This window comes from Papio anubis, unplaced genomic scaffold (genome assembly GCF_008728515.1).
Source record: "Papio anubis isolate 15944 unplaced genomic scaffold, Panubis1.0 scaffold865, whole genome shotgun sequence".
In the NCBI taxonomy this organism is placed as follows: Eukaryota; Metazoa; Chordata; class Mammalia; order Primates; family Cercopithecidae; genus Papio; species Papio anubis.
This window is the reverse complement of record NW_022168881.1, coordinates 8,041-24,354: the sequence shown is the minus strand read 5'-3', so window position 1 is coordinate 24,354 and position 16,314 is coordinate 8,041. Positions and strand designations below refer to the sequence as shown.

The 16,314-nt window shown below is 34.4% G+C and overlaps 1 protein-coding gene across 2 annotated transcripts; it reads right to left on the bottom strand.

Moving 5' to 3' along the window:
• Window positions 1-322: 322 nt before the first annotated feature.
• On the bottom strand, window positions 323-15,896 carry LOC101019271 (UDP-glucuronosyltransferase 2B30). 2 transcript variants are annotated; one of them, XM_031662693.1, is made up of 6 exons: window positions 15,110-15,896; window positions 12,133-12,281; window positions 7,866-7,997; window positions 5,071-5,158; window positions 3,684-3,903; window positions 323-1,294 (listed from the first exon to the last, which is right to left on the bottom strand). In XM_031662693.1, the coding sequence occupies exons 1-6, from the start codon at window positions 15,828-15,830 to the stop codon at window positions 1,018-1,020; spliced, it is 1,587 nt and encodes a 528-aa protein (XP_031518553.1). In that variant the 5' UTR covers window positions 15,831-15,896; the 3' UTR covers window positions 323-1,017. The 2 variants fall into 2 exon arrangements, with proteins under 2 accessions (XP_031518553.1, XP_031518554.1); XM_031662694.1 differs by lacking the exon at window positions 3,684-3,903.
• Between the last annotated feature and the right edge of the window lie 418 nt (window positions 15,897-16,314).

Below are 16,314 nucleotides of genomic sequence, written 5' to 3'. Positions count from 1 at the left end.
ATCAAACACTGTATGCTCTCACTTATAAGTGGGACCGAAGCTATTAGGACACAAAGGCATAAGAATGATATAATGGACTCTCAGAACTCAGAAGGAAGTGTAGGAGGGGACTGAGGGATAAAACACTACACATTGGGTACAGTGTATATTGCTTGAGTAATGGGTGCACCAAAATCTGAAAAATCACCACTGAAGAGCTTATCCATGTAACGAAAAACCAACTGTCACCCAAAAACTATTGAAATAACTAAAAAATAAAAATAAAAAAACAGATGAATGTTTTTAAATGACCAGAAAAATAGAATTGGCTCAAAAAACCAAACACATTGTGAAATTAGTTTATTTTGTAGTAGAAACCAGGTATGAGTAGCTGTATTTCTAATTCCACATACTTTCCACTGGGAAATGACTGAAGCTCTAAAATAGTAAGCATTTTTATCACACCTTTAAGGAAAAAAAGTGACGCTGAAGCTGGATTCACAATAAAAGCCAAGCAGCACCACTCATCTCAAAATATCAAGAGGAAGAGAGAGACTTTTTATACAATCTAATTATTTAATAGTTTCCTAAGAGACAGTTAAAACGAAACAATCCTGCATGAAATGAATCCAAAATATGCTGAGTATGTGCAAAACAATATTGATACTGTCAGTGCACTTCTTAATGTTCTTGTTTCCATGTACAGTTTGTGATATGTAATTATGTTTAGTACATTTTTTCATATAAACTGTGAAGTAAAACAATAAATTTCAATATAAGCTCAATAAATTTCAATATAAGTTCATATGACTTTATATCATTTTTATTTTCTGTAATGTTTTCCTCCTTAAAGTGAAATATTTCTAATAGTTAAATAGGTACTAAATCTCTAAAAAAGAAATTTAGACTTGAAAAGGTAAATTTTGAAAGATGTTTTATGACAAGAAGAAAGGAATCTTGTATCACGACCTCTTCTTGTTGTAATAAACTGAAGGAGTCTCATTTATCGGATTTTGCAGCTTCCAACCTCAGACATAATTAATCTATTTTTCCCTTCTTTCCTGTTCTAACAAACTTCCAGACACAAACCAGACATTTTGTGATGATGAAAATCACAGTTGCCACACAGGCCAGCAGGAATCCAATCACATCCAAAGAGTGGTACTGGAACCAGGTGAGGTCGTAGGCAGCAACCCGAAGGTGTTTGGCTCCTTTATGGCGCATGACAAATTCAATCCAGAAGACTGCTCGATCCAGGGGCTTCACTGGTTGATCATGATGAATGCTTGATAATTTCATAGCATTCTCTTTATATCTAAATGATAAACACAAAGGTATCAACATTGACATGTACCCTAGAACTTAAAGTATAATAATAATAATAAATTTAAAAAATAATTAAAAAAGGAAAGTTGATTAGGCAGGGCGTGATGGCTCACACCTGTATCCCAGTAATTTGGGAGTCCGAGGAAGGTGGATCACAAGGTCAGGAGATCAAGACCACCCTGGCTAACACGGTGTAACCCTGTCTCTAGTTTAAAAAAAAAAAAAAATTACCCAGGCATGGTGGCACACACCTGTAGTCCCAGCTACTTGGGAGGCTGAGACAGGAGGATCACTTGAACCCAAGATGAGGAGGTTGCAGTGAGCCAAGATCACACCACTGCACTCGACTCCAGCCTGGTGACAGAGTGAGACCCCTCTCAAAAAAAAAAAAAAAAAAAAAAGTAACCTAATTTGCCTGAGCATATCGTCAATGAAAGGTTTTTCAAGTATCATATGATTCAAAGTAAATGTAATAGAATTGACATAGAATTTGTGTATTTTAACTTGAGTCATCATAGAAAGTTTGGATTTTAAATTGGATTTCATAATTGACAAATATTTTTAAAGTAAAAATGGAAGTTCAGGTGAGAAAGTTAATTATTTGAGGTGGAGAACATATGAGCAATTTTATTTCTTTTAATGTTTAGTTTCTTTGAGTACATAGTAGGTGTATATATTCATGAGGTACATGAGATGTTCTGATACAGGCTGCAATGTGAAATAATCACATCATGAAGAAAAGGGTACTCATCGCTTAGGCATTTATCCTTTGTCTTATGAAATATACAATTACACTACTCTAGGTCTCAAACAGGCATATAAAATCATGCTCAACATCATGAGCCATTTTAAGTGGAGAAAGATATATAGTTAAAATACAAATTGAGAATTATCATCCTTAAGTTTCTAAAGATGAATTGTGTTATATGGGTGAAATGCCTCATAGCCAGGAGCTCTGCTTCTATTCTAATCTTTTGTGTCCTACTGTTTCTCACCCAGTAGCAAGAATGATTTTTTTTTTTGAAATAAAAGTCAGATTATGACACTGCCTTGATTAAGACTTTTGCCTGAACTTTCATCATATCAAGAATAAAATCCAAAAAATTATTTGGTCCTCAGGATCCTCCAATATCAGACACTAGTAAGCTCTCCTCCAGAAACTTTCCCATACACACTAGGTCTTCTGTGGACGTTGGCCTTATATTTTTCTTTAAGCTCCTATCTTAGCACCTTACACATTGTGTCCCCTCTACCCACGGTTGGAGTATTCTTTCTTGCAACAACCCAAGGCATGCTTCTATCTCTTTTTGAGGCAATCCTCTAAATGTTACTGATAAGAGAGGCTTTTCCTGGCCACACTATGATAGAATACCTAGGATTTCCTCTATTTTTTGTGTTTATTTTTAAATTATTTGAGGCCTAGAATCTTAAAACACATTTATGGCTTCTAAAATACATATTTATGTATAAAACACATAAAATAAATGTACACACGCTACGTGAGACAGTTCAAAAAGGTAAGATCATCTTAAACATTATTGTGAAATGAAAACACCAATTTACCTATCTCTCAGATCATGATAGAGACAAATAAAATGTGGCATACCCATATTATAAAATATGTTGCTGTAAAAAGAAATGAAATGTTAATACACACAACATAAATAAAGTCAAAAACCATAAAAAACAACAAAAATTGTAATTGATGAAAGAAACATCATAAGTTGTATGATTCAATTTGTATGAAATATGTAGATAGAATAATCGACAGAGAAGGAAAGCAAATTGGTGTTAGCCTAGGGCTAAGGGGTCATGGGAAGTGACTTCTATACCATTATGGTTTCTTTTATGTTGATCAAAATGTTCTAAAATTATATAATAGTGATGGCTTCATGACTGTAAGCGTACTAAATACATTAGGATTTTATACTTTAAGTAGGTGGGTTTTATGCTATGGAAGTTAAATTATCAAATCTGTTACAATAACGATAGTAAAAATAAATTTTTTAGTGAGAAAAAGATATACTTTGAGGCATTTTAGATATTGAGTTAAAATATTTTATTCTATGATTTCAAGTTTATCCTTCCTTTCTATTGTGGATTGATTATGTCAAATTATTTTAAAATGTCTTATTATGTATATTACTTTAAATTTTTTTGTGTAGAAAATTATTTCAATAATTGGTTATTCATTAAATGTATGTGGTTCAAATAAAATTTTTAAATAACAACTCAAAAATAAAAGCAGATTTCAGATTGTTTAAATCATTTAAATTCTTTCAAAATCAGTCTCTTATAAAAAGGATAAGAGCCTTACTCACTATTGACAAGAGAACCTATCTATAAATACCACCGAGTAAAGAAAAAGTGATACTCACAAAGGGTCATTAATTACAGTTTTCAGTGCATGGAGTAAGTCTGTACTCGACATTGTGTTGAAGTCCAGACTAACAGCTGCGCCCTTGGCCTTCATGTGTGCAATGTTATCAAGCTGATCTGCAAACAATGGAACGCCCACCATGGGAATTCCATGGTAGATCGCCTCGTAGATGCCATTGGCTCCACCATGAGTTATAAAAGCTCTGGTTTTTGGATGACCTAGGATTGGATGAATTTTAGCAAAATTATTCATAGGAATAAAATGAGAAATGCATGATAGAAGAATCTGAATGTGGCAGTGTTTCCTAGATAACACACTGAACTGAAATAAAATTGTTTTCAGACTTCAGAGGAAGGAGTACCTACTTCTGCTGGAGATGTAAGTGAAGGCTATGTAGTGTGTTCAACTTCAGACCAAAAAAATAATACAAGATTAGCAGTTGGACTAACAAAAAAGTGCAATTTAGATAAGGAAACACAATGTGCAAAAAGGAAAAAGCACAGAAAAGGGATGGGCATGTAAGAATGTGTTCTTGTTTTTTGTTTTGTTTTGTTTTAATGGAGACAGAATCTCCCTCTGTCGCCAGGGTGCAGAGCAGTGGTGCAATCTTGGCTCACTGCAACCTCCATCTCCTGCGTTCAAGCAATTCTCCTACTCAGCCTTCTGAGTAGCTGGGACTACAGGGTCAAACTGCCATGCCCGGTTAATTTTTGGTATTTTAATGGAGACTGAGTTTCACCATGTTGCCTAGGATGGTCTTGAACTCCTGAGCTCAGTCAATCCGCCCATGTCAGCCTCCCAAAGTGTTAGGATTACAGGTGTGAGCCACCTTGTTTGGTCGGAATGTGTTCCCTTAAGTACAGTCATGGAGTGTGATATGTGGGGTGTGCAAGGCAGCAGGCAGTGAGGTGGTGGTGGTGCTAGAATTGAGGAAGGACAGGTCACACTTCATTATGAAATGTGTCAACACTTTTTGATTAAGATTAGGGATTTAATCCTACAGAAAATGCAGTGTCCATGGTGGTAGCAGAAGAGTTGTTATTTTTAGTGACATTTGAAATAACCCTACAGAAGAGGAAAGTAAAGTTGTAGAAATATGAGAAAGGAAGACAACCCAGGAAGTGCCAGAAAAATTTTGTGAGAGGAAATAACACCTGAAATAAAGATACCCTGATCATAAAGAATGTGGGTGCCTATCATAAAATGCCAACAATTATTGTTTTATTCTTTTCACCCTAGGACTGGAAAAGAAATAAATATACAGAAGTTTCATTTTATTTTAAGTTTTCCATAGCTCAAATGATCAATAGGCTTGTTTCATGATGACTACAATACTCTAATAATCTGTTACTAATATATTCAATATTTGTTCTCCAGAGACTTACCAAGAAGATCATTCTGGGGTAGCCACTTGTACAGCTGAGTATTGAGTCCTAAGGTATCTGGTTTATTCCCATCAAATCTCCACAGAACCTGTTACAGTGAAGAAAATATCTTATTCCATGAGAGGAGCTCAAAACTTATAGAATGTTATAACTCTAAAGAGATTAACAATGAGAACAAGGGATGTTAAGTAACAAGAACTACTCAGACTGATGTAAATGGAATATTCACATTTCATTTCCTTATTTTTATAGTTAGGTATATAAGTAAATCATGTTTTTTCAAAATAGTAGCTTAGACAAATAAGATTATCAATGAAAATTCAAGTATTCAAAAAAGTTGTTACATTTTTCAAAAGAAAACCTATATGGGGCAAACCTCTATATGAAAAAAAGCTTAACATCACTGGTCAAAACCACAGAGAGATACCATCTCACATCAGTCAGAATGGCCATTATTAAAAACTCAAAAAATAACAGATGCCGGCGATGTTGTATAGAAAAAGAAATGCTTATACTCTGTAGGAGGGTGTGTAAGTTCAACCATCGTGGAAGACAGGGTGGCGATTCCTCAAAATCCTAGAGGCAGAAATACTATTCAACCCAGCAATCCCATTACTAGGTATGTATCCAAAGGAGTATAAATTAGAACATGCACATGTATGTTCATTACAGCACTATTCATCCTAGCAAAGACATGAAATCAATCTAAATGACTTTCAACGATGGATTGGATAAAGAAAATGTGGTATATGTACACAGTGAAATATCATGTAGCCAAAAACAGGAACAAGTTCATATCTTTTGCAGGAACATAAGTGAACTGCAGACCATTATACTTCGCAAACAAACACAGGAACAGAAATCCAAATACTGCATGCCCTCACTCATAGGTGGAAGCTAAAAGATGAGAACGCATGAACATATAGAGAGGAACAACATACGCTGGACCTTATTGGAGGGTGGGGGTTGAGAGGAGAGAAAGGATCAGGAAAAATAACTATAAAGAACTAGTCTTACTACTTGCGTGACAAAACAGTTTGTACAACAAATCCCCAAGGCATAAATTTACCTATATAACAAACATCCCCATTTACCATGAAATTAAAAGTTAACAAATGGAATTTAATTTTAAAAAGATAAACAATTTTAATAATTATATACATTGAAAATTTTAGGTAGTCATCATTCTAGTGTGAAAAATCTGTAACAACTTACTAATGACCTATATGCTTATTTTGTGTTATGTATTTTATGAGTTTTCATCTACCAAATTTAACATAATGTATTCATTTTTTTGAGTAATATGGGAAGTAGTTCACTTATATCTACTTTTCTGTAAGTTATTTTAATAGAATTTGATGTCTTTGATTGATAAAAATGCAAGTATATAAAATAAGCTACCTGGAAGAAGTCAATTAATGCTGCAAAGGTAGCACGTATAACTTCTTTGAAATTACAAATTACTAAGCACTACTTCCAAGAAAAATTTCAAGTGATAGCTTTTGACACAAATTCACAGTATTCTCAGTATTGCTAATTTTGCATATTTTTCAACATAGAAATGAGGAACCTATTGGTACCACGAATAAAAATACAACTCTTAAATAAATTCAAAATTGTATTTTGCTGAATTTTGGTCAACTGATTGCTAACACTTAGATAATGTGCTACAAAATTTTGACAACAGTGATTAATATGTTCTGCTATAGCCAAGACATTTTAATGTTTATTTTACTAATTTTGGAACCCCCAAGGAATCCTTATAAATCAAAAAATAATTTACAGTGTTTAAGTTCTATTTGTTATATCCATGTTAAAATAACTTCGAGATTTTGGCAAAATATTAGCATAGGCCATTACAAGAAGGCTATGTCAGACAGGGAATTAAAAAGTACTTGACAAATACACATTTTATTCTATATAAAAGAAAATATGTTCCTACTATGTTCTATGGAGGCGGCATCTGAACCTGATCCCCTGCCTGGCTTCCTTCTGCTTGAGTCCTTCCTATATTTCCTTCCGCTTCCTCCATTGGGAGGAGTTGTTAATCTCACAGTGCAACGTCCTTGTGGGACCACATATTATGCTACACAGGGTCCACCCTCAGAGCAGGATCCATCTCCACCCTTTCTCTTTCATCTTCCTGCTTCAGACATTGGCTGGGTCTGGTCCAGCAAGGCAGGCTGCTTTTTCTCTTCTCCAAATTTGCCTGGCTATGTGGGTCCTTATATTAGTTGTCTGACAACCTAGGCCGTCCTTTGTCTGAATAGTACTCTGAACATCACGCAAATAGGCCAACTCCAAATTGTACCGGAAGTACATGAGGCTTGGTAATATGACAACACTAAACTGCATGATTCATGTCAGACTTTTAAAATACCTGCTGTTGTTATTGTTCTAGTGAAGTTACTAAAATGTAATGTTTTCAATCGTCTGTAGGGTGTACAGTGCCCTCAGGGAATCTTAAACAACAGGATCAAATCACAGGGGCAGAATTTGATGATAGCTCTTACCTGACCCCAATATCATGATAATACCAAAACTTTAGCTGCAACTCTTAATTATATTTATTCCTGATCACAATATTAATGCCAAATTAATTACCAATGAAAAACATCCTCTGTATTATTTTAGTATCTTCCATATATATTATTGATTTTGAATTAATATCTGAGATAACTAGTGCTTTCCCAACAGCTGAATTTATAGGCAGGAAGTTTCTACAATTGGATTCTTTACAAACTGTAACAGTCTCTTTCATCAGTTTTTCGCAACATTAAGGCATTTTATCTAACCTTTTGTGGGATCTTGGCAAGGGCTGATGCAATTACGTTGGCCCTTTCTTCTGACATGTTACTGATCATCGACCCCAGAGAAAACACCACAATACCATTGTCTCCAGAGCTCTGGACAAACTCTTCCATTTCCTGTGAAGAAAAGAACGTGTTCCATCAAAGTAGATTATCAGCACAGCAAGCACTGTGAAACAATTGGTATACAAACTAAAAAGAGAAAATCAACTACTATCAGGAATAATTGTAATAAAGGATATTTTTTGACTGACTCGATTATTCAGTTTTTTTTGCACGATGTATACTATGAGATTGGTTGCCTCTGTTAAGAGTATTTGTGTAAATATGTGTGTGTGTGTGTGTGTGTGTGTGTGTGTGTGAAAGAGAGAGATGAAATAGAGCTATTACACAGTATTTGAGGAGATACCCGAACTCTTCATTTATAATATTATAAGTACTAATGTAGGCTCCTTAAAGAGGCACCACTTGGCTTTAATGCTATATTGTTGTTCTGCTAAATCACATATGTTTATTTTACGCAGGTTTTCTACAGAATTATTTTAGCTGGAAGTCATTAGTGGTTGACTTCCCTGACTCTGAGCACTGAGGAAAAGTTACTCACAGCTGGGATTATGTAAATCTACATTTATCTTACTATAATCCTTTACACGTCACTTAAAGTTTGTCAGAGTTTTCCAGTCGTTTTTCAAAAAAGAAAAAAAAAGTAACTGTAAAAAGTGGTGGTTAAGAATCACTGACATGCTGGAGTATGCTATTGTGGTTTGGAGTTTCTATGAATTAATTCTAAGAGTCTCATTTATAATACAGAATTGTACAGTATATAGTTAGATACTTGAATGATCATAGTTTTCAGCTGATTGTTTAGGTGGAGCACCTATCACCCTGAAATCACACTGTTAAATTGATGTGCTATCTTTAACTGCATGTGAGGAACTCTCATCATCTCTTTGCTGTGTCTCAGAGGCAGCAGCATTTGCACCAGTATGGAAGAGACTGCCAGGCCTTTCTGCAGAGGAGATTTGGTCACCTTCTTGAGTAGCTCACTCACACCACATACAAATCTTGGTGAATATGTATTGACTGGAATTTATTGAGAATCATTCTGACTTGTGTTCCCCAATCTATGCGAATTTTTAAAGTTAAATAATTTCAGATGTAATCATTGGGGTAAAACTTTCTCTTAAGTGTTCTTTACAAAACAAAGAATAAAAATCCAAATGTTTATTTGCAGACCACATATGGCTGAGTATTTTTTAAAATATGACTTCTAATCTTAAGAAATTAGTGTTAATGATATCAGAGTTATTGTAGTACTATTCCAGGTAATACACGGGATACCCAGGTATTGTGTGTGATTGCAGTGACCTGTAGCCACATTTGATGTAACTTATGTTCAGTGTTTTGTCTCAGTGGCTTGATGCTCAGAGCTTTCTTCATCCACCCAGTGTTAAAAAAATATAACCACGGTTTAAAGATTCATTATTGATGTGGACTAATTGTTTCCCATTCTGTGACAACTTAAAAAAAAAAAACACCATTTATGTAAGGAATTTTATAAAAGTATTAAAAGTTCTAAAAAGAAAATAAATTTTTAAATAAAATTTCTGTCTAGAGATGTTATCATGGTAAACTATGTATGTTTTCAACATGGCTTTTGTTCTATTTTTATAGCTCAATGTACACTTGTGACATTTACTTAGACAATTTTGTTCTTATTGTATGTGCTTTTCCTCCTACAAAAAAGTGTCATCTTGTAATATTTATTATTTTCTACCTCGCTTTACTTATATTATAGCTGACTGTAATTGAATATTGTGTTGATAAAATTATTATAATGTTACAGTATGCATCTAATATAAGGTTTTAATTATTCCTTCATCTAAGATGTTTGATTACTTCCAGTGTATATTTTATGAATATTTTCCATAAATATTAAATATGTATATCTTGATTTTTTTTCTCTGTATGAATTCATGTAAATTTCTTATAAAACCAATGGCTATATGCATTTTTAACACTTGATACATTTGCCAAGTGTCCTTTTCTATTAAAATATATGTAAATTATCTGAGAATCTAATATTTAATTGAATAGAAAGCAACTTGGGTTTACAATTATTTTGCATAATAAACAATTAGAAAATGGGTTTCACAACCATTGACTTGCATTCAAAGCTTTCTTCAAGTTAATAACAACAGCTAGTATAAGTAATTAACGACAGCTAGTACTAGTAATTATCACTGTTGTACTACTAGTCATCCTTTTTCTTATCCTTCTACACCTCCTACTTTCTTGCTCCTCCTACTGGCACTATCGGTTTCCCTTAATGTGAGTGGGGAAATCTTTCAAGAGTAGGATACGGTGGCACAGAATTTTCAATATCTCACCTCAGCTTTTATCTCTTTAGAAAGTTACCGATATAAAGCCCATACAATTTGAATTCAACATAGATATTAAATTTTAACTATGGAATAAAATATCAGCACCATGTTGCTGCTAATAAGGAGGTAGAAAAAAATGATCTCTTAAGAGATTACATAATAATGTGATAAACAATGCTTACTTTCTACCTACTTCTTAGAACTGTGATATCAATTTAAAGTATATGAGGTTCTTATGTTTCTTCATAAAGATTATAACGTTACATGATGACAGATTTCTTTTGTTATTGTAAACTAAGGGCACTATTCAGATACAAGTGGTAGAAATTATTGGGTATTTATTATACATGCATTGTTCATTTTTTCTGTGCTTCTCTATCAGGCAGCTATGATGTTGAGACACAAGTTACCCCAGGAAGCTTTACTGAGTTGCTTGTTTTAAGGCAGAAAACACCTGCTCTAATAGGATATGTTTATGCTAAAATGTAAACCTCTGGAATCTCAATGCAGAATGATTTAAATATTTGAATAAAATCAAGTGAACACCGGGTCTTGCTTCAAATAGTATTAGAATAACACATTTATGTTCTTAAGGAATTATTCTCTTATAAGTTAGAATACTGGTGAAGATCCTTATCATTTATGGTAGAATTTTACAATTTCAGCTCGTTCATCTTACTGTCAGAACTGACATGTCTTCTTTTAATCAAGTCCACAAGGTAACTGTCATATAGAAGACAGGTAGGACTTGTTAGAGAATGCAATCTTGAAACACTGAATAATTAGTTTCTATTAAATGTGAAATGATATCTCAAGTGACTTACACATGTTAAGTAATTAGTAGTATTCGTAATAACAACAACAGCCATAATTGCAAAATTAATAACATTTCTGAATCACTAACTATATGCCAGAGACATTTTAAGTGGTTTATTTGTATTAACTTTTTTCCACACAACACAATATGAGGTTAGCACTATTACTGCAAAAGTAGGCATAATTAATTCTATCCACTTTCTAGTTCACTTTTCCATCATCTGCTACCTGAATTCATACAAAATTTTCTGAACGGTCGGATCTTCCCAGTCTGGCCCTTCTGCAATTTAATTCATTGAACATCTTGGAATATTTTTTAAAATATAATCTTATCACATATTTTCTTTTCTTAACTCTTTTTAGTAGTTCCTGAATGTGCTTAATACATATTTCAGTTCCTAAGGAGTATCTGGCTCTGTCAGCGTCATCTGATTCTTACTCAGTATCTCCCTTGCAAACTAAACTTTGAGTCTTGAGAACTGCCCTGAACATTTTGCCTGCTTTTCTTTTTATGCTTTTTTCTCTCTTTGTTTCATCTATTCCCGCATATTGTTCAGCTCTCATCTAAATTATTAATATCAGTGACTCCAGGATACTCTATTATCTACACTGGATGCTTCCTTAGCATTGGTTTTTCCCTGGAGATAATAGTTTTTGCACAGTTTCTATTACTTGCATATATTGTATCTTTCAAAGTAAATATAAGGTGTGTTGGGACAGAAACTGTGTCCAACACACTTACCTGTGCTGTGTGCTAATCTCGTTATAAATATTCTTTTAATGAACAGCTAGTACCTTCTTATGTGTAGCATAATCAAAGCTTTAATTTACCCACCCTATTGTCAAAGTCTTCTTAGTGTCCCTCTTTATCTGTAATAATGATGAAATTCACAAACTTGTGACGGTATCAACATGTATGTGAGTTTTTAATTGGTATGTGCTTTACCTTCCCACTACCCATGTTTCTTCCAGTCTAAGTCAAACACTCTGAATGAATGTGGAACCATTTGCACTGAAAATTCAAAGCAGACAAACAAACAGTAATAGTTTACCTTAGGTAGGGGTTTGGCAGGTTTGCAGTGGAGTCCTCCAACTAACTTAACATGTGGTAAGAGTGGGTGAGGAAATTGAAAATCCCAGTAGTTTCGAATAAGCCATATTTCAGCTTTTGCCACTGTCTCGAATAATGTAGTAGGTCTTCCTAATGGGAAAATAAAACAAGAAAAGGTAGATGACACAGATCATTAGGTAATTTTCTGAAAGAAGTTAGAATAATGTAGGCAAAAATGCAAGTGAAGTGTTTGTGCTTTGAAATATATATACATATATTCATATATAGGCATAATTTAATTATTATGTATTATATATTTTGCCCCTGTGTATTTACAAGAAAGATAAAGTGGTGAGAGGATCATGAGGGAAAATTACATCCCTTATGTCACATCAGTATATTCACAACCATAAACAAGCCATGGAGAATTAATCTCCATTTCTTTATTTTTTAAACCTTCATAGTAACAAATATACATAAAAGTCACTCTTGGAGCTCCATTATCAATGAATTCTACAGTACTCATGAAAATAATTTTCTAAGAAATAGTCTCATTTCCGTAATTCATTAATCTAGTCGTTTTATCTTTGAATCTTCAAGTGAACTGTTGATTATTTTGAAATTATGACTGAAATCCTTGTACCTGCTATTGCTTTTGATTCATGCTAAGATCTTAACAATATTAGTTTGTAAGTAAATATATTTGCAAATTATGGCTAGAAAGCTTTGAGAAATTATTAAAATAGAAATGTGTGTTCAATATTAATTTGGCTCATATTTTAAAGATGCATAGTTTCAAAAAACTATACAGTTATAACTTTTTAAAAATTATTACTATACTTTAAGTTCTAGGGTACATGTGCACAACGTGCAGGTTTGTTACATATGTATACTTCAGCCATATTGGTGTGTTGCACCCATCAACTCATCAGCACCCATGACGTCATTTACATCAGGTATAACTCCTAGTGCAATCCCTCCCCCCTCCCCCCTCCCCTCTCCCCATAATAGGCCCCAGTGTCTGATGTTCCCCTTCCCGAGTCCAAGTGATCTCATTGTTCAGTTCCCACCTATGAATGAGAACATGCGGTGTTTGGTTTTCTGTTCTTGCGATACTTTGCTGAGAATGATGGTTTCCAGCTGCATCCATGTCCCTACAAAGGACACAAACTCATCCTTTTACATGGCTGCATAGTATTCCATGGTGTGTATGTGCCACATTTTCTTAATCCAGTCTGTCACTGATGGACATTTGGGTTGATTCCAAGTCTTTGCTATTGTGAACTGTACCACAATGAACATACATGTGCATGTGCCTTTATAGCAGCATGATTTATAATCCTTTGGATATATACCCAGTAATGAGATGGCTGGGTCATATAGTACTTCTAGTTCTAGATCTTTGAGGAATTGCCATACTGTTTTCCATAATGGTTGATCTAGTTTACAATCCCCCCAACAGTGTAAAAGTGTTCCTATTTCTCCACATCCTCTCCAGCACCTGTTGTTTCCTGACATTTTAATGATTGCCATTCTAACTGGTGTGAGATGGTATCTCATTGTGGTTTTGATTTGCATATCTCTGATGGCCAGTGATGATGAGCATTTTTTCATGTGTCTGTTGGCTGTATGCATGTCTTCTTTTGAGAAATGTCTGTTCATATCTTTTGCCCACTTTTTGATGGGGTTGTTTGTTTTTTTTCTTGTAAATTTGTTTGAGTTCTTTGTAGGTTCTGGATATTAGCCCTTTGTCAGATGAGTAGATTGCAAAACTTTTCTCGCATTCTGTAGGTTGCCTGTTCACTCTGATGGTTGCTTCTTTTGCTGTGCAGAAGCTCTTTAGTTTAATGAGATCCCATTTGTCAATTTTGACTTTTTTTTTTTTTTTAACAGGAAATGGGGAAAGGATTCCCTGTTTAATAAATGGTGCTGGGAAAATTGGCTAGCCATAAGTAGAAAGCTGAAACTGGATCTTTTCCTTACTCCTTATACGAAAATTAATTCAAGATGAATTAGAGACTTAAATGTTAGACCTAATACCATAAAAACCCTAGAAGAAAACCTAGGTAATACCATTCAGGACATAGGCATGGGCAAGGACTTCATGTCTAAAACACCAAAAGCAACGGCAACAAAAGCCAAAATGGACAAATGGGATCTAATTAAACTAAAGAGCTTCTGCACAGCAAAAGAAACTACCATCAGAGTGAACAGGCAACCTACAGAATGGGAGAAAATTTTTGCAATCTACTCATCTGACAAAGGGCTAATATTCAGAACCTACAAAGAACTCAAACAAATTTACAAGAAAAAAACAAACAACCCCATCAAAAAGTAGGCAAAGGATATGTACAGTTACAACTTAATGTTCACACTTTGACAAGATGACTGGCCTTAAAATGAATAGTTTCTATCCTTAAGTGAAGGAGAATAGAAGCATTGGAAACTTCAAATTACATGCATTGGTTTCTGTTTCTGAAATGGAGACATTATTTCTCTCAACTGTGGAGGAAACCTCCTGGTAACATGGGTACATATTGCAATTACTAAATAAGGAGACAGGTATACAAGATAAAAACAATTTCTGTAATGTTAAACAGATAGTTCTAGAAAAATGTGTAACTACTCAGTCTACCAGTATACATCCAGCAAGATATTTCTTGATGAGTCTGACTTTTTTTAAGACAAAAAATTATAATACAACAGATGTGTGATTGCTTAAAGAAATCTAAGGTGCACTAATTTACAGGTTTATGACTTCCTGGAGTGTTCTGTATGGTTAATGGCCACAGTGTTTTAACAGATTCTATGATTTACCTTTTCTATAGTGTTTGTGAGTTTGATAATCTTTTTCTTTCATTTGATAAATTCACTTGCAAAAAGCTCCCACTTCCCTGACTTTATGGCTTTATACAAGCTCAGCTTCAAAGGTACAAGAAAGTTAGATCTCCATGCTACCAAATGAAAAAATTACTTACCTAGAACTTCACTGTAAAACTGATCCCACTTCTTCGTGTCCCATACTTGAAACCAAAAGTCAAAATAAATCATATAAATCATATTTTTTACTCTCTCCATGAAACTCATTTGATCACTAAATTCTGACATAACAACAGGTACGTAGGAAGGAGGGAAGAGAAATCCTCCACCATGCTTTTCAATCGCGTAGCCAGGAGAGAAGCGGAGGCTGTACACAAAGGGTATTTTAAGTAGCTCAGCCAGCAGCTCACCACAGGGGGAAATAGCATCTGCAAGAACAACATCAAATCTTGACTCCTGTAGTTTCTTCATAAGTTTCGTATTAGAAACCACATCTTTACAGAACTTTCTAATCATGTCACCATATGTCCACATCATTTCTTGTACTTGTAAAAAATGTGGCCAAAATGTGTCTTTTGGAATGTCTGACCATCTCTTAACCAGTTGCGTGACGCTATCCTCAAACTCAGTTTCAGTTAAAGATGTAGGACAAATTTCAAATTTAAGAGCGGATGGGTTGTTGGGACCAGGAAGAATGGAAGGTGAATATGCCAGTACAGTCACTTCATGACCTCTCTGGACCAGCTCATCCAGGATTGTCTTTATATTCATCCAATGGCTGAATTCTGTGGGCCACACCAGCACCTTTCCACAACTCCCAGAGCTCAAGTAACAGCTCAGCTGTATCAGCAGAAGAGCTGAGGTCCATTTCATAGACATCCTGATGCAATGCAATGCTTGTTTTCCAGTTGCTGCTCCGTTCTGTCATTTCTCATAGTGACATCCAAGTATAAATCAGTCAAGAAGTTAAAATGTAACTTTTACACGTCAAAGTAAACACATTATATTAGCAGTCTGAGCACGTGGATAACAAGGAGACAAATAAAAGGTAGAAGACCTGTTTATACAATTGGGTTTATTTTCCTTTTCATATTTTTAAGTGCTATAATTCAGCTAATATCAGTGATCTTGGATGAACACATCACCTGACTCATGTAATATATTTTAGAAGACTGTCCATAAGAGTAGCAGTGAAAGGTTCATGTTCCTGCAGGGTCTTTGACACAGAACTAAAGATAAAATAGCTAAACATGGTTCAAAAACTTCTGTAAATTTGTTGAAATATAATTCAGATACCATACAAATTATCACTTATTGCGTAAAATTTAATGTGTCATAGTATATTCACAGAATTGTGCATCTA